Consider the following 13836-nt stretch of genomic DNA (forward strand, 5'->3'; position numbering starts at 1 on the left):
TGGGCACCGCTACATTCTGATGGGGCATTTCACAGCCCCATTTTCAGGATTTGTGGGGATCCCAGTAGGCCCCTTTGGAGGCTATCCAGTGCTGCCCAGTTCTGCACACTGCCACAACAGAATTGAGCGCTAATGATAGCCTGTACGCAGCGGCGAAACTACAAAGTTATGGGCCCAGATGCGAACTTTCAAATGGGGCCCCCCCATGCCAAAATACTTTCCACCTAAATTCACTGTTTCCCTATTCATTTCGCACACTATCGTTTTGTTGCAATGTTTTATAGTGCAATATTTAATAAATATAGGCATAGTTAACAAATACAGTATTTAAAGCAAAAAATATTCAAATTATACAGAAACAAAGGTCACACACCTGGCACTGCCTGCCACCATGATGCTTCAGGCCCCCCTCACCTGCTGGTTACTGCTGGCCACATACAGTGGCACTGCCTGCCACCATGCTGCTCCAGGCCCCCCCACCTGCTGGCTACTGCTAGCCACATGCAATGGCACTGCCTGCCACCATGCTGCTCTGGGCCCCCCTCACCTGCTGGCTACTGCTGGTCACATACAGTGGCACTGCCTGCCACCATGCTGCTCCAGGCCCCCCCACCTGCTGGCTACTGCTAGTCACATGCAATGGCACTGCCTGCCACCATGCTGCTCTGGGCCCCCCTCACCTGCTGGCTACTGCTGGTCACATACAGTGGCACTGCCTGCCACCATGCTGCTCCGGACACCCCCCCCCCCTCACCTGCTGGTCACATTCAGTGGCACTGCCTTCCACCCTGCTCCTCCGGGCCCCCCTTCACCTGCTGGCTACTGCTGGTCACACATCCTGGCACTGCCTGCCACCATGCTGCTCCTTCCCCCCTCACCTGCTGGCTACTGCTGGTCACATACAGTGGCACTGCCTGCCACCATGCTGCTTCAGGCCCCCCATCACTTGCTGGCTACTGCTGGTCACACGTCCTGGCACTGCCTGCCACCATGCTCCTCTGGGCCCCCCCCCTCACCTGCTCGCTACTGCTGGTCACACATCCTGGCAGTGCCTGCCACAGCGGGCCCCTAAGCCCTCCAGCCCCATCGCAGCTGCGACCCCTGCGACCGTGGAAGTTGCGACTCTGACTGTACGTGACTAGTAGGTTTCATGCTTGTGTTTTGGCTAGTGTGCGACATCATAACATCATCGGCATCACTCGCTTCTGACGTGGAAGTGAGCATCTCTAGATAACCCCTTTAGATGTTGAGAATAATCCTTTAAATAAGAAAATATCACCAAAGGGTGCATTCATAGTATGCAGTCCGTTCTCAGACTGTGATATATTCTGTGGCTGGGTTGGGTATTGTGGACTGAGCACTAATGTGTGAAAGCAGCAGTTAAAGGAGTCTTCTGTAAAAAAAAAAAATTTTTTTTACTTTTTTCACCCTCCCCGGGTCCATCGCTGAGCTTAGTGATCAGGTGCAGCCCTGTGGATGGGACGTCAGCTCTGTGGTGGAGACTTAGAATTGGGCTGGAGGAAGGCGAGTAAAGATCAGAATGTTTTATTTAAAACAAAAAAGGGACAGAGTTTTGCAACCTTAAGGGTGCATTCACACCTCTCTAATTTCAGCAGGACCGGACGGCTGATAAATGTATATTGTAGGGTCGAAATTCATTCAGGAAATGTTGTGAAAGTGAATCGGCATGTATAATTTCAGTATTCTGAATCCTATATTCTCAGAGGATCTAAGACGCTGGTAGCCGAAACCTCATGCACACAGTGAGTTGCCTTTAATGTAGCAGGGGGGACTAGTGAATCGCCCCCGTAGGGCAGTGGGGTACTCGGAGAATGATATTACTGCAATGACCAAGACCATGGGGCGCTGCACTAGCCCTTTAATTACATGTGGCTTCTGATAGCAGCTCTTAGATGTGGCTGTTTCAATTCCTCGCCATTTTCAATTTCTCTGCTTGCTGCCAGTGAATAGAAATATCCCTATGTATTTCGGCAGCCCGTCCGTGCGGATTTGATATGCAGCAGCGCTCTGCTAATATTGCGTCCAGTTTACACTTGTCCCTCTTTCTTCTCCAGGCTTCAGAGAAAGCGCCTACGCTTACGCCATTGCGGCCGCCGGAGTGGTGCACGCCGTCTCCAATGCTTGCTCCATGGGTAAGCTGAAATCGTGCGGCTGCGATGAGAAGAGGAGAGGAGACGAGGAAGCCTTCAGAGCTAAACTCCACAGACTTCAGATGGAAGCCATGAACCGGGGGAAGGGCATGGTACATGGGGTCATGGAGAACATCCCGGCGGAGGCACCCGGGCCCCAGGACTCCTGGGAGTGGGGAGGATGCAGTCCGGATGTGGAGTACGGAGAACGCTTCTCCAGGGAGTTCTTGGATTCTCGGGAGTTGTACAGGGACATTCATGCCCGGATGAGGCTGCACAACAACAGGGTGGGCCGGCAGGTGAGTTACCTGAGGTACCTGCTGATGGGATGGGAGGTAGACCTTCCTTTGATCATACACATCTAATCACATTCTTAAAGTAAATCTCGTAGATCCAGGTCATTTTAGATTGTGCAGTTATTCTTATAATATAACAAGAACTGAGCTGCTGTTTAGAGAAGTTTTAACATTGTGACTGCCTACTGCCACCACTAGGGGGAGCTCACTGCATACAGGTTTATTATGGAGTATGCAGTGAGCTCCCTCTAGTGGTGGCTGCAGAAAACTAAAATCATCAATATGAAGAGGAACTCTGATCCCTGGAAAATAAATGCTATGGAATTACTGTATAGAGAGTCACACAATTGTATTACTATCGTGTCCTGTGGTCGGATCATGTTAGCAGTTGTAGTATTCTATGGATAGTGTAAATAGAATTGTATTGTGAACATGTTCAGCGGTCAGTGATACTGGGAGTTGTAGTGCTCCATGAATAGAGTATACTAGAATTGTATTGTAATCATATTTGGTGATGCTGGGAGTTGTAGTGCAATATGTATAGCGTATGATGGAATTGTATTATGATCATGTGCAGAAGTTAAGAGATGCTGGGAGTTGTAGTACTCTATGTATGTAGTATAACAGTATACTAGAATTGTATTGTAAGCATATTTGGTGATGCTGGGATTTATAGTGCAATATGTTTAGCGTATAATAGAATTGTATTGTGATGCTGGGAGTTGTTGTGCTCCATGTATAGAGTATACTAGATTTGTATTGTAATCATAATTGGTGATGCTGGGAGTTGTAGTGCAGTGTGTTTACAGTATAATAGAATTGTATTGTGTTTGTGTTCAGCAGTCAGTGATGCTGGGAGTTGTTGTGCTCCATGTATAGAGTATACTAGATTTGTATTGTGATCATATTTGGTTATGCTGGGAGTTGTAGTGCTCCATGTATAGAGTACACTAGATTAGTATTGCAATCATATTTGGTGATGCTGGAAGTTGTAGGCTATGTGCACACGTTGCAGATTATTTGCGTTTTTTTTTTGCGTTTTTGCGCTATAAAAACGCTATAAAACCGCAAATAATCTGCATACATTAAGCAACCCATCATTTATAATGGAATCCGCAATTTTTGTGCACATGATGTGCGTTTTTCCGCACTAAAAACGCATTGCAGAAAAATAATGAACATGTTCATTAATTTTGCGTGTTTTTTTGCGGATTTCCCACTGTCTAATGCATTGGGAAATGTCCGGAAAAAAACTCGCAAAAAAACGCATGCGGATTTCCTGAACGTGTGCACATAGCCGTAGTGTTCTGGGACCCGCTCCCCAGCCTCGGAGCAGACGGTGCTGCTTGTCCCTGGAGCTGCAGTCTGTTGTGTCTGTGGATGCGGCATCTCTCAGATCCAGGCCCTTCTGAGGCCGAGCTGCTCTGCAGATTATCCCCTCCTGTCATCTTGGTAGCGGTCCTGGGCCCCGGCATTGGGTGGGGAGTATTCGCCTCTGATCTTGGCTCCTCTCTTGTTCTCTTCGCTGTGTTTGATGTTAATGATCATCTTCTATAATGACACAAATCACCTGTACAAGTTCCTGGTAAAAAATCTCAGCTGTGATCGACCCAGCATTACCGCCGCACAATGGGGCCATGCCGAGAGGCCGGAGGGAACATAAAAGCATCCCAAATGTTCTCACACAGGTGCATAGTGGTGCGACCAGCAGCAAAGTTATAGGGGCCACAGTCAGTACAAAGCCCCCCAGTATGGAGGCCCGGTGCCAGTGAGGGATGACATCATGCTGTCAGTGTAATGATGTCATCACGTGTCACCGAGCTCGCGGACCATAGCGGAGACTGCTCCATTCATACAATGAGGGCCGGGAGCTGTAGGCCGGGGGTCCGCATGGCAGTAGCAGGGCAGCAGTGTCCACATGGCGGCCAAGACCCCTATGGCGAAACTTATCTGCCAGTTCCAGATTGGCTTTTTCACCCAGATTTACCTGGATCCACTGGCAGGTTCATACAGGACATGCAACTTTCACAACTAAAGTATATTTATTGTTCCAAAGCATCTAAAATAAAAAAAATGTATACAACTTTAAAAAAAAAGAATAGGATTAAAATTGTCGTCCCGTTTTGTGTACATAGCAACTATGCAGATCTATGTGCATCGATGGTTCCAGATGATAAAACGCCCTGCATAGTCTGACCCTTTATATACATTTATTCCGAGTGAACTCTGTACACGGAGGATTTTCAGTGTTTGCAGCAGAATTCATGGTGGATTTCACCTTTCTACATTGGAAGAGGTGAAAGTTGCAGAGAAAATCCTCACCAGAAATTGCTGTGGATCCTGAAATCCACACAACATGCCATTATCCATGCAGGGAAACTCACAGCTCGACTTTCAGTGGGATCCACAGAGGATTCTCCAGGATCCGCAGCATTTCTGTCCGTATTAGGCGAAGTTCACACGAGCGTCTAAAAAATAATCAGAGGTCCATCCAAAAAAACAAACAGGATTTCATCTGGTCGGAAGAGACTACGGTATAGTGTGGAAAACACTCATGTGAACGGCCCAGTGGAATAACAGCGGTCCGTGTGTGAACATGGCCTTATAGATAGGAGGACAGAAAACATGGCTGTAGGGTCCGACTACACAGGGTTCACTGTAGTCTGTCACCATGGAGACACATTGGTCTGCACAGAACTTCAGTCATAAACTGAAGTTGCTCTTTTTGCCACCTTTGTATCTTAGATGCACTGGAAGAATGGACAACTAAGCAGGACACCACCTGTAAGTAGCAATTCTTAGAAATCTCATAGAGGGTATGTGAACTTTTGATCAAGGTCACTTGAATGTTTTGGGTTGTCATTATGATTTAAAAAGAGAAAACAGTAGTTTAACAATAAATGGCTTCACCCAACCACTAACCATGAGGGGAGAAAAAGTTTTGGTGTTATCATTCATATTCTCTGAAAAAAAGGCCAAGAAAGCAAAAATTCTGCAGGGGTATGTAAACTTTTGAGCACAACTGTATATACTGTATATAGAGATGTTATCAGTCATTGCACAGGAGGAGGAGGTGAGCTGTGACATCACCTATTGTGAATGGTGAATCCTGAGTTATCTACTGTATATAGAGATGTTATCAGTCATTGTACAGGAGGAGGTGAGCTGTGACATCACCTATTGTGAATGGTGGATCCCGTGTTATTTACTGTATATAGAGGTGTTATCAGTCATTGTACAGGAGGAGGAGGTGAGCTGTGACATCACCTATTGTGAATGGTGGATCCTGTGATATCTACTGTATATAGAGATGTTATCAGACATTGTACAGGAGGAGGGGAGCTGTGACATCACCTATTGTGAATGGTGGATCCTGTGTTATCTACTGTATATAGAGGTGTTATCAGTCATTGTACAGGAGGAGGAGGTGAGCTGTGACATCACCTGTTGTGAATGGTGGATCCTGTGTTATCTACTGTATATTGAGGTGCTATCAGTCATTGTACAGGAGGAGGAGGTGAGCTGTGACATCACCTATTGTGAATGGTGGATCCTGTGTTATCTACTGTGTATAGAGGAGTTATCAGTCATTGTACAGGAGGAGGAGGTGAGCTGTGACATCACCTATAGTGAATGGTAAATCCTGTGTTATCTACTGTATATAGAGGTGTTATCAGTCATTATACAGGAGGAGGAGGGTAGCTGTGACATCACCTATTGTGTATGGTGGATCCTGTGTTGTCTACTGTATATAGAGGTGTTATCAGTCATTGTACAGGAGGAGGAGGTGAGCTGTGATATCACCTATTGTGTATGGTGGATCCTGTGTTGTCTACTGTATATAGAGGTGTTATCAGTCATTGTACAGGAGGAGGAGGTGAGCTGTGATATCACCTATTGTGAATGGTGGATCCTGTGTTATCTACTGTATATAGGAGGTGTTATCAGTCATTGTACAGGAGGAGGAGGTGAGCTGTGATATCACCTATTGTGAATGGTGGATCCTGTGTTATCTACTGTATATAGAGGTGTTATCAGTCATTGTACAGGAGGAGGAGGTGAGCTGTGATATCACCTATTGTGAATGGTGGATCCTGTGTTGTCTACTGTATATAGAGGTGTTATCAGTCATTGTACAGGAAATAGATTAGAAAGTCTACAACTAGAAAATGACAGTGTCTCAGAATACTGTAGTATAAAGATGTAGGCAGCATCTCCCCTTTAAGAATAGGACCGACATGGCGGACACGGTTCCTGGCGGTGCATCCATTGTCATATTACATGTACATGACACCAGACGCTCGCCGTGCCCCAGAGCAAGCGACTCGCAGCATAACTCCCGTCTGACCCTTAACCCCTCGGCTGCCTGCCCTACCTGTGACCCCCGCCGTCACCTGCGGGGCGAGTACCACTTTTCAGAAAACAACTTGTCAGGAGAGCTTTAAGCTTTCATACCAATTTGCTCCAGGCTTGTTTCCATAAATCTTTAAGCCTTCCTTTTATTCACCAAGTCTCATATTGACAGTCGTAGCAAAAAAAAAAAAAAAAAATATTGTTAACCCCTGAAAAGCTGCAACAGGATCCGGCTTCAAGGGGGTTTCTAGTTTACAGTGACTGAAGCCCCTGGTCATGGAGTAATAAAGCTCCTCAACTTTCTATTGAAATCTGTTTTGACTCCTCATCACTTTCAAGATCTCCGCTTGCTTTTCCTGCACCATCTAATTAGCTGATATTTTAATGATATGCAAATTAGGCTGGTACTGGTGGGAGTATGGGTGCACTTGCAGTCCTCCGCTCCTCTCGGCCTCTTCCTGCCAGCGCCGTCTCCACTTCTTGATTGACAGCAGAGACAGAGGCGCTGCAGGGAGAAGCATGGAGGAGCCGCGAACTTCAAGTGCATGGGTGGACGTATGGGTGCACTTCACTGACCAGCCTAATTCTCTCTTCAATAAAACCCAAATAATGGCACGGTGGTCGGTGCGAATGGGTGTCTTCCATAGTATTTTACACTGCCCTATCTAGCATTGCATCGGGGCAGTGACTTTGACAGGTTCCCTTTAAATGCATGAATTTTGGGCCAAAACAAACTTTTGAACTTGATTTTCAATAAAAATCTGCATTCATTGATTCTGGTTATCGCTTGCAACTCTTTTTCTGACCTCAGTCTCCAATGATTTGTGACTACATTAAAGTTCAGCTCAACTTTCGCTCTAAATTTTGAGTTATAATCTCTCCTATCAGAACAAGCTCTCGGACAGATTCTCAGTTAACAATGTACAGTGAAACAAAGAGCTTGTTAAAGTCAAGAGGTGCAAACATTTGAATTGCAAAAATGATTGTTAATCCAAAATAAATGTATTTAAGTAAAAAAAAAATGTCTCTTAAGGTTTCTATAGCCCCAAGGCTATGTGCACACGTTGCGGATTTCCTGCGGATCCGCAGCGTTTTTTGCGGTGCAGAAACGCTGCAGATCCGCAAGTGATTTACAGTACAATGTAAATCAATGGCAAAAAAACCCGCTGTGCTAATGGTGCAGAAAATTCCATGTGGAAATGCTGTGGATTAAAAGAAGGAGCATGTCACTTCTTTTTTGCGGACCTGCAGCGTTTTTGTACCCATTCCATTATAGAAAACCGCAGGGGTAAAAACGCAGTAAGGCTGTGTGCACACGCAGTGGATTTGGCCGCTGCGGATCCGCATCAGTTTTCCCAAAGTTTACAGTACAATGTAAACCTATGGGAAAAAAAAACGCTGTGCACATGCTGCGGAAAAAGACGCGCGGAAACGCTGTGGATTATTTTCCGCAGCATGTCAATTGTTTGTGCGGATTCCGCAGCGGGTTTCAACCAGCACCAATAGGAAAGTGTGGGTGAAAACCCGCAGAAGAATCCGCAGAAGAAACCGCAAGAAAATCCGCAGTGAAAACAGCAGTGGTTTTGCACTGCAGATTTTCCAAATCCGCTGCGGAAAAATCCGCAGGAAAATCCGCAGCGTGGGCACATACCCTAAATCCGCACAAAATCCGCACAAAAAAACGCGACAAATCCGCACCTGTGTTTTCTGGCAAGAGATGCAGAATCCGCACAAAAAATTCCTGAGGCTAATCCGCAACGTGTGCACATATTATTATCATTTATTGTTATAGCGCCATTTATTCCATGGCGCTTTACATGTGAGGAGGTGTATATATAATAAAAACAAGTACAATAATCTTAAACAATACAAGTCATAACTGGTACAGGAGGAGAGAGGACCCTGCCCGCGAGGGCTCACAATCTACAAGGGATGGGTGAGGATACAGTAGGTGAGGGTAGAGCTGGTCATGCAGCGGTTTGGTCGATCGGTGGTTACTGCAGGTTGTAGGCTTGTCGGAAGAGGTGGGTCTTCAGGTTCACATAGCCTTAAGGTTTCTATATCTCTTGAAGGGGCTTTCTCCAGCTACGTCTTGGTGCACACTGATCCCAGGCCCCAGATTCCTGCTTGCTGGGGGCGGTGTAGTTATGGAGACTGACAGTTCGGCATAGTGGCGCCACTGGTCTGAACTGTGCGCTCTTCTAGTTTTGCCTCTGCAACAAGAGAGTAATGCAGGCAGTGGAACGGAGGCTTGAACGGATGAAAACAGCAAAAGAGTCGTAAAGAATCTCAGTGTAAGGCCGGGGTCACACTAGACCGTAATACGCATTGCACTCGGACCAATATTACCATATGGGGCAGCTCCCACCAGTCGACTTTTTGTCGGCCGTTTTCCTCGGTCCGAGACAATCACAGCATGCTGCGATTGTCTCGGACCGAGGAAAACTCTTGGGTGTGAGTGAGACAGCGCACACCACTCGGATATCATCCGAGTGATGTGCGTTATAAGTGGACCCCAGCAATGGAGGAGATGGAGAAATTAATTTCTCCGCCTCCTCCGCAGCTGTGCTCCGATCCTCCCTGTACGAGAGAATCGGAGCACAGACGCATGACTGCGAGCAGGAGCCGAGGGTCATTAGCATATCGCATCCGATGTTCTCGCATCGGATGCAAAACGCCAGTGTGACCCCGGCCTAAAACACATTCTGATCATCATAGAACGTTCATTGTTCACAGCTGAGCGTTTGCTACAATTGTATCCGGCATAGAACATCTCTTTCAGCAGAAGTCTGAACAATAGACTGATACATTGTATCTATCAGGGCAGGAGGGAGGTTTGCGCTTTGATGAGTTTGGCTCACAGACCATTTTCTAGACTGGATACAATTGTAACAAGCCCCCAGCTGTGAGAAGTAGAAGGTGTTTGTGGGGTCTTATCCTCGTGGTACCCGGCGTGGACAGTGCAGAATTCTAGGATTTCGTGTAACTGATTTCTTGTGCTCATTTCCCAGGTGGTGATGGAGAACATGAAGAGGAAGTGTAAGTGTCACGGCACCTCCGGCAGCTGCCAGCTGAAGACCTGCTGGCAGGTGACCCCTGAATTTCGGATGATTGGCTCTCTCTTGAAGGAGAGGTTTGCATTAGCCACCCTGATCCGGCCTCACAACCGGAATAACGGACAGCTGGGTCAGCTGGACCAGACTCACGCTCCATACAGGAGACGGGCCGGGATCACAGACTTGGTCTATTTTGAGAAGTCCCCGGATTTTTGCGAGCAGGAACTCCATTTGGACTCAGCGGGGACGCAGGGGCGGATATGCAACAAAACCAGCCCGGGAATGGACAACTGCGAGAGCCTGTGCTGCGGCCGCGGCCACAACATCCTGCGGCAAACGCGCAGTGAGAGGTGTAACTGCAAATTCCACTGGTGCTGTTATGTGGTGTGCGAGGAGTGTCAGATCACGGAGTGGGTGAGCGTATGCAAGTAGAGACGAAATATCACACCGCCACTGTGTGCCGAAAACCACCCGAATAGGACGGACAGGCCATACTCCACCATGACGGGATTACTGCCTAGATCGTCAATGTTTGTGAATGGATCCATCATTGCTTGAGGTCTCATGGCAGAGCCGTGTGCAACGATACTGTATGGCTGCACAGATCCGTAATATGCAACGCCATATGGTGGCTCCACATGTCACAAGGCACACTATACTTCCATACAACAGCAGTTTTTCTGCTGGATACATATGGATAACAGAGGTAAAGTGGGACCCAAAACACTTCATGGACGCCGTATTATGGATCGATACAACTGGTATAATGGGCACGAACCCTTAATCTGACCAAAGACTTAAATGGAACCAATCCCTTCCCCTGTTTTAGACAATGCCTGCATTCTCCATGAATGACAACACTGGAGCATCTTTTCTTAAAATTCTGCATTGTGCTGTTCCTGTGTTATCCCTCCTGGAAATAATTAAATAAATGGCTATTTGGTAATTAGTAGGACGACTCCCCGCAGATTCTGATACGGTCCAATCATCGATAAGTGTCAGACTATATAGACGAGATTTATGGAATTGTCCAATGGGCAATTTATTCCTGCATTTCCAGGAGGAATAACAAGGAAATTACACAATGTACATACCTCGAAAAGATGATTTCAAATAGGGTTTTTTCTTCTTTTTAATTAGTAATCCGTTACTGAGGGAGACAGTAGCTTTCAGCTGTGTTAAGTTATGTCTATTCCTGGGAATCCAGGCAGCTGATCACCAATAATGTGAAATTTGAGGTATAAATATGTCATTGTAAAACTGGGGGGGATTGATCATGCACGATCCTGGGAAAGCTGGGGGAAGACATGCTCCTGGGCAGATACAATGCTGATTTCCTCTCTGGCCTTGTTTAGATAAATCTGCAGTATTTCACAGTACCAGCAAATTGCTTGAGATTTTACCACAATTTGAAAATACAATTTATTCTACAGATTTTTAAAGCACAAAAAACGAAATCCACAGCAAATCACCATCAAAGTCAGAGACAAATCTACATGTAACATGTGGAGTATGTCAGAGATTTAGATGTGTCATGGTTAGGACATGGTTAATGTCCTGTTCTCTCAGGGTTAATGTTGTTGGCCTCTCTTTCAAGATGGGAGGGGTATTTGTACTCACTCCTAGCTGGGTTTCTCTGTCAGCTATACATTCTTCTTTAGGCTATGTGCACACATAGAAATGGTCCACTGCAGGTTTTTCCGCAGTGGATTTCATAAATCCACAGGCCAAAAACACTGCGGTTTTCCTGCGGGTTTATCGTGGTTTTTGTGCGGATTCCACTGCGGTTTTACACCTGCGGTTTTCTATTATGGAGCAGGTGTAAAACCGCTGCGGATTCCACACAAAGAATTGTCATGCTGTGGAATGTAAACCGCTGCCTTTCCGCAGCATGTGCACTGCGGATTGCATTTCTCATAGGTTTACATTGTACTGTAAAGGCATGAGAAACCGCTGCAGACCCGCAGCACAATCCGCAGCGTGTGCACATAGCCTTAGCCTGTGTGCTTGACCCCTGGAGTGTGTGCTCGGTTTGCATTGTGTTTTTTATCTTGCTCTCCGTGCGTTACTGTTTGCTATTCTGGATTTCTGACCTCCGGCTTTGCTTCGGACAATCCCGTCTCTCCCTTTTGGTACCTTGTGATCTCCTGGTTCTGATCTTTGCTTGTTTGGTAATTCTCCAGTGTTTATCCCCTGCGCTGGCTCTGCCCCCTGACCTCCTCCCACTTTGTCACATGTCTAAGGTCCTGTTGGTTACCAGTTTAGTACCCGGCGTTTAGCTCAGCTTCTTTGCTGCTGTGTGCAGCTCTCCCCGCAGGATTAATACCTGGGAGCTGTGACAGATGCTGATTCGCATCAGATCTGCAGCAGAAAATTTGCACGCATGAACGTTTCTACGAGAGCTTTGAATTTCCAAAGAGAAAACTCCACAAGCATTTCTGTAAATGCCACCACAGACTTATTGTGGGAAAGGTGCAGGTTTGCTGCGGAATTTAACCACTTTACAGACATATATGAGGCTGTCGAGTTCACGCCAGGAGGCTCACGGTCTGTTCTTGGAGCGTGAATGTCTGAAGTGTGAAAACAAAATGTTTTTTAAGTCACCGTAGTGCAGGGATAAAAGAAAGAAACAAGCCTTTCTGCAAGAATTAAGAAACAAGCCTTTCTGCAGGAATTAAGAAACAAGACTTTCTGCAGGAATTAAGAAACAAGCCTTTCTGCAGGAATTAAGAAACAAGCCTTTCTGCAGGAATTAAGGAACAAGCCTTTCTGCAGGAATTAAGGAACAAGCCTTTCTGCAGGAATTAAGAAACAAGCCTTTCTGCAGGAATTAAGAAGCAAGCCTTTCTGCAGGAATGAGGCCCCGCTCCAGCACTGCTGGTCAGCCCGTCTCCACCAGAAGTGATGACATCCAGATCCACAGCCACCGGACCACACAGTGCACTCAGAAGTCAGGTCACCGGTGGTTGTGGGGGTCAGATTCTGGGGTTTTGGTGTTAAGCTTGGCTTGTTTCTTTTATATACATCCTTACTCTATGGTAATTTAAAAAAAAATTGAAGTAGAAACCCCCTTTAAGGATTTATCTTAAAGGGATTTCGTAAGATTTGAAAAATATGGCGGCTTTCTTTTCGAAACACAATGAAGAATCTGCTATTGCAGTTCATCCTTATTTACTAAAGCTGCAATACCAAAAACAACCTATGGACAAGAGTGGCGCTGTTTCTGTAGGAAAGCAGCCGTGTTTTACTAGTTTCATACAAATCCAGCATCGCATAGGTTCTGCATTGTGGTTTTGACACCCGGACCCCCATTACTAGGGACCCAAAGTGATGGGTACATTAGCAGAGCGCAAGAAAGGGTTAACAGCGGCAGCCATCACCTGGCGCATACGCTCTAATATACAATTATTCCGGCTGACAGCTAGAACGTTCTGCGGATACTTCGAGCTCATTACATGTAAACCTGAGATTAAATAAAAACCTTCACACCTGCTAGAATCCCCCGCGGACTCCTGGATACATTCTAGCATCGTCCTGAAGGCCGCGATGACACATCGTCTGAGCCACATACCACGAATACTTCCGCAGAATAATGTTTGTCTATAGGTGACGGTTTTATTTATTCTACCGGATAGCATGTGACTTCCCAGCTGTTGTTCGGCGAGGGGCGTGCTGAGACTTGTAGTCCGAATTGGAAAGTCACGACTTGCCTAGCCTCCGGCGGTGGTCTCTGCGTTATCATCTCAGGCTTATGGCAGTGCAGACAACTGTCTGACGTGGAGTCAATATTACTTTCTTAGATTCACCCCGTCATTTTTGAAGAATTTTGTGGTGCAATTTTTTGTTAAAATTGTACACAAAAAAATTGATTGACACACGAACACCCACCTTCAGGTTTGTACAAATAGAGATTGAAAATTTCTACAAAATTCGATTTCACTTTTTTGTTTAATTCCTCGCCATGTTCAAGCCCTCTGCTTG

At 46.2% G+C, this 13836-nt stretch overlaps 1 protein-coding gene across 1 annotated transcript in view; it reads left to right on the forward strand.

Moving 5' to 3' along the window:
• The window catches only part of WNT10A (Wnt family member 10A), a 40811-nt gene extending 28328 nt beyond the window's left edge, over positions 1-12483 (forward strand). The window contains exons 3-4 of the mRNA XM_069732744.1: positions 2076-2449; positions 9811-12483. Of these exons, the coding sequence (XP_069588845.1) occupies positions 2076-2449; positions 9811-10287 (851 nt within the window). The 3' untranslated portion in view covers positions 10288-12483. The remainder of the gene's footprint in view (positions 1-2075; positions 2450-9810) is intronic.
• Positions 12484-13836: the final 1353 nt, after the last annotated feature.

The sequence above is a fragment of the Ranitomeya imitator genome, chromosome 7 (genome assembly GCF_032444005.1).
Source record: "Ranitomeya imitator isolate aRanImi1 chromosome 7, aRanImi1.pri, whole genome shotgun sequence".
NCBI classification, from domain to species: domain Eukaryota; kingdom Metazoa; phylum Chordata; class Amphibia; order Anura; family Dendrobatidae; genus Ranitomeya; species Ranitomeya imitator.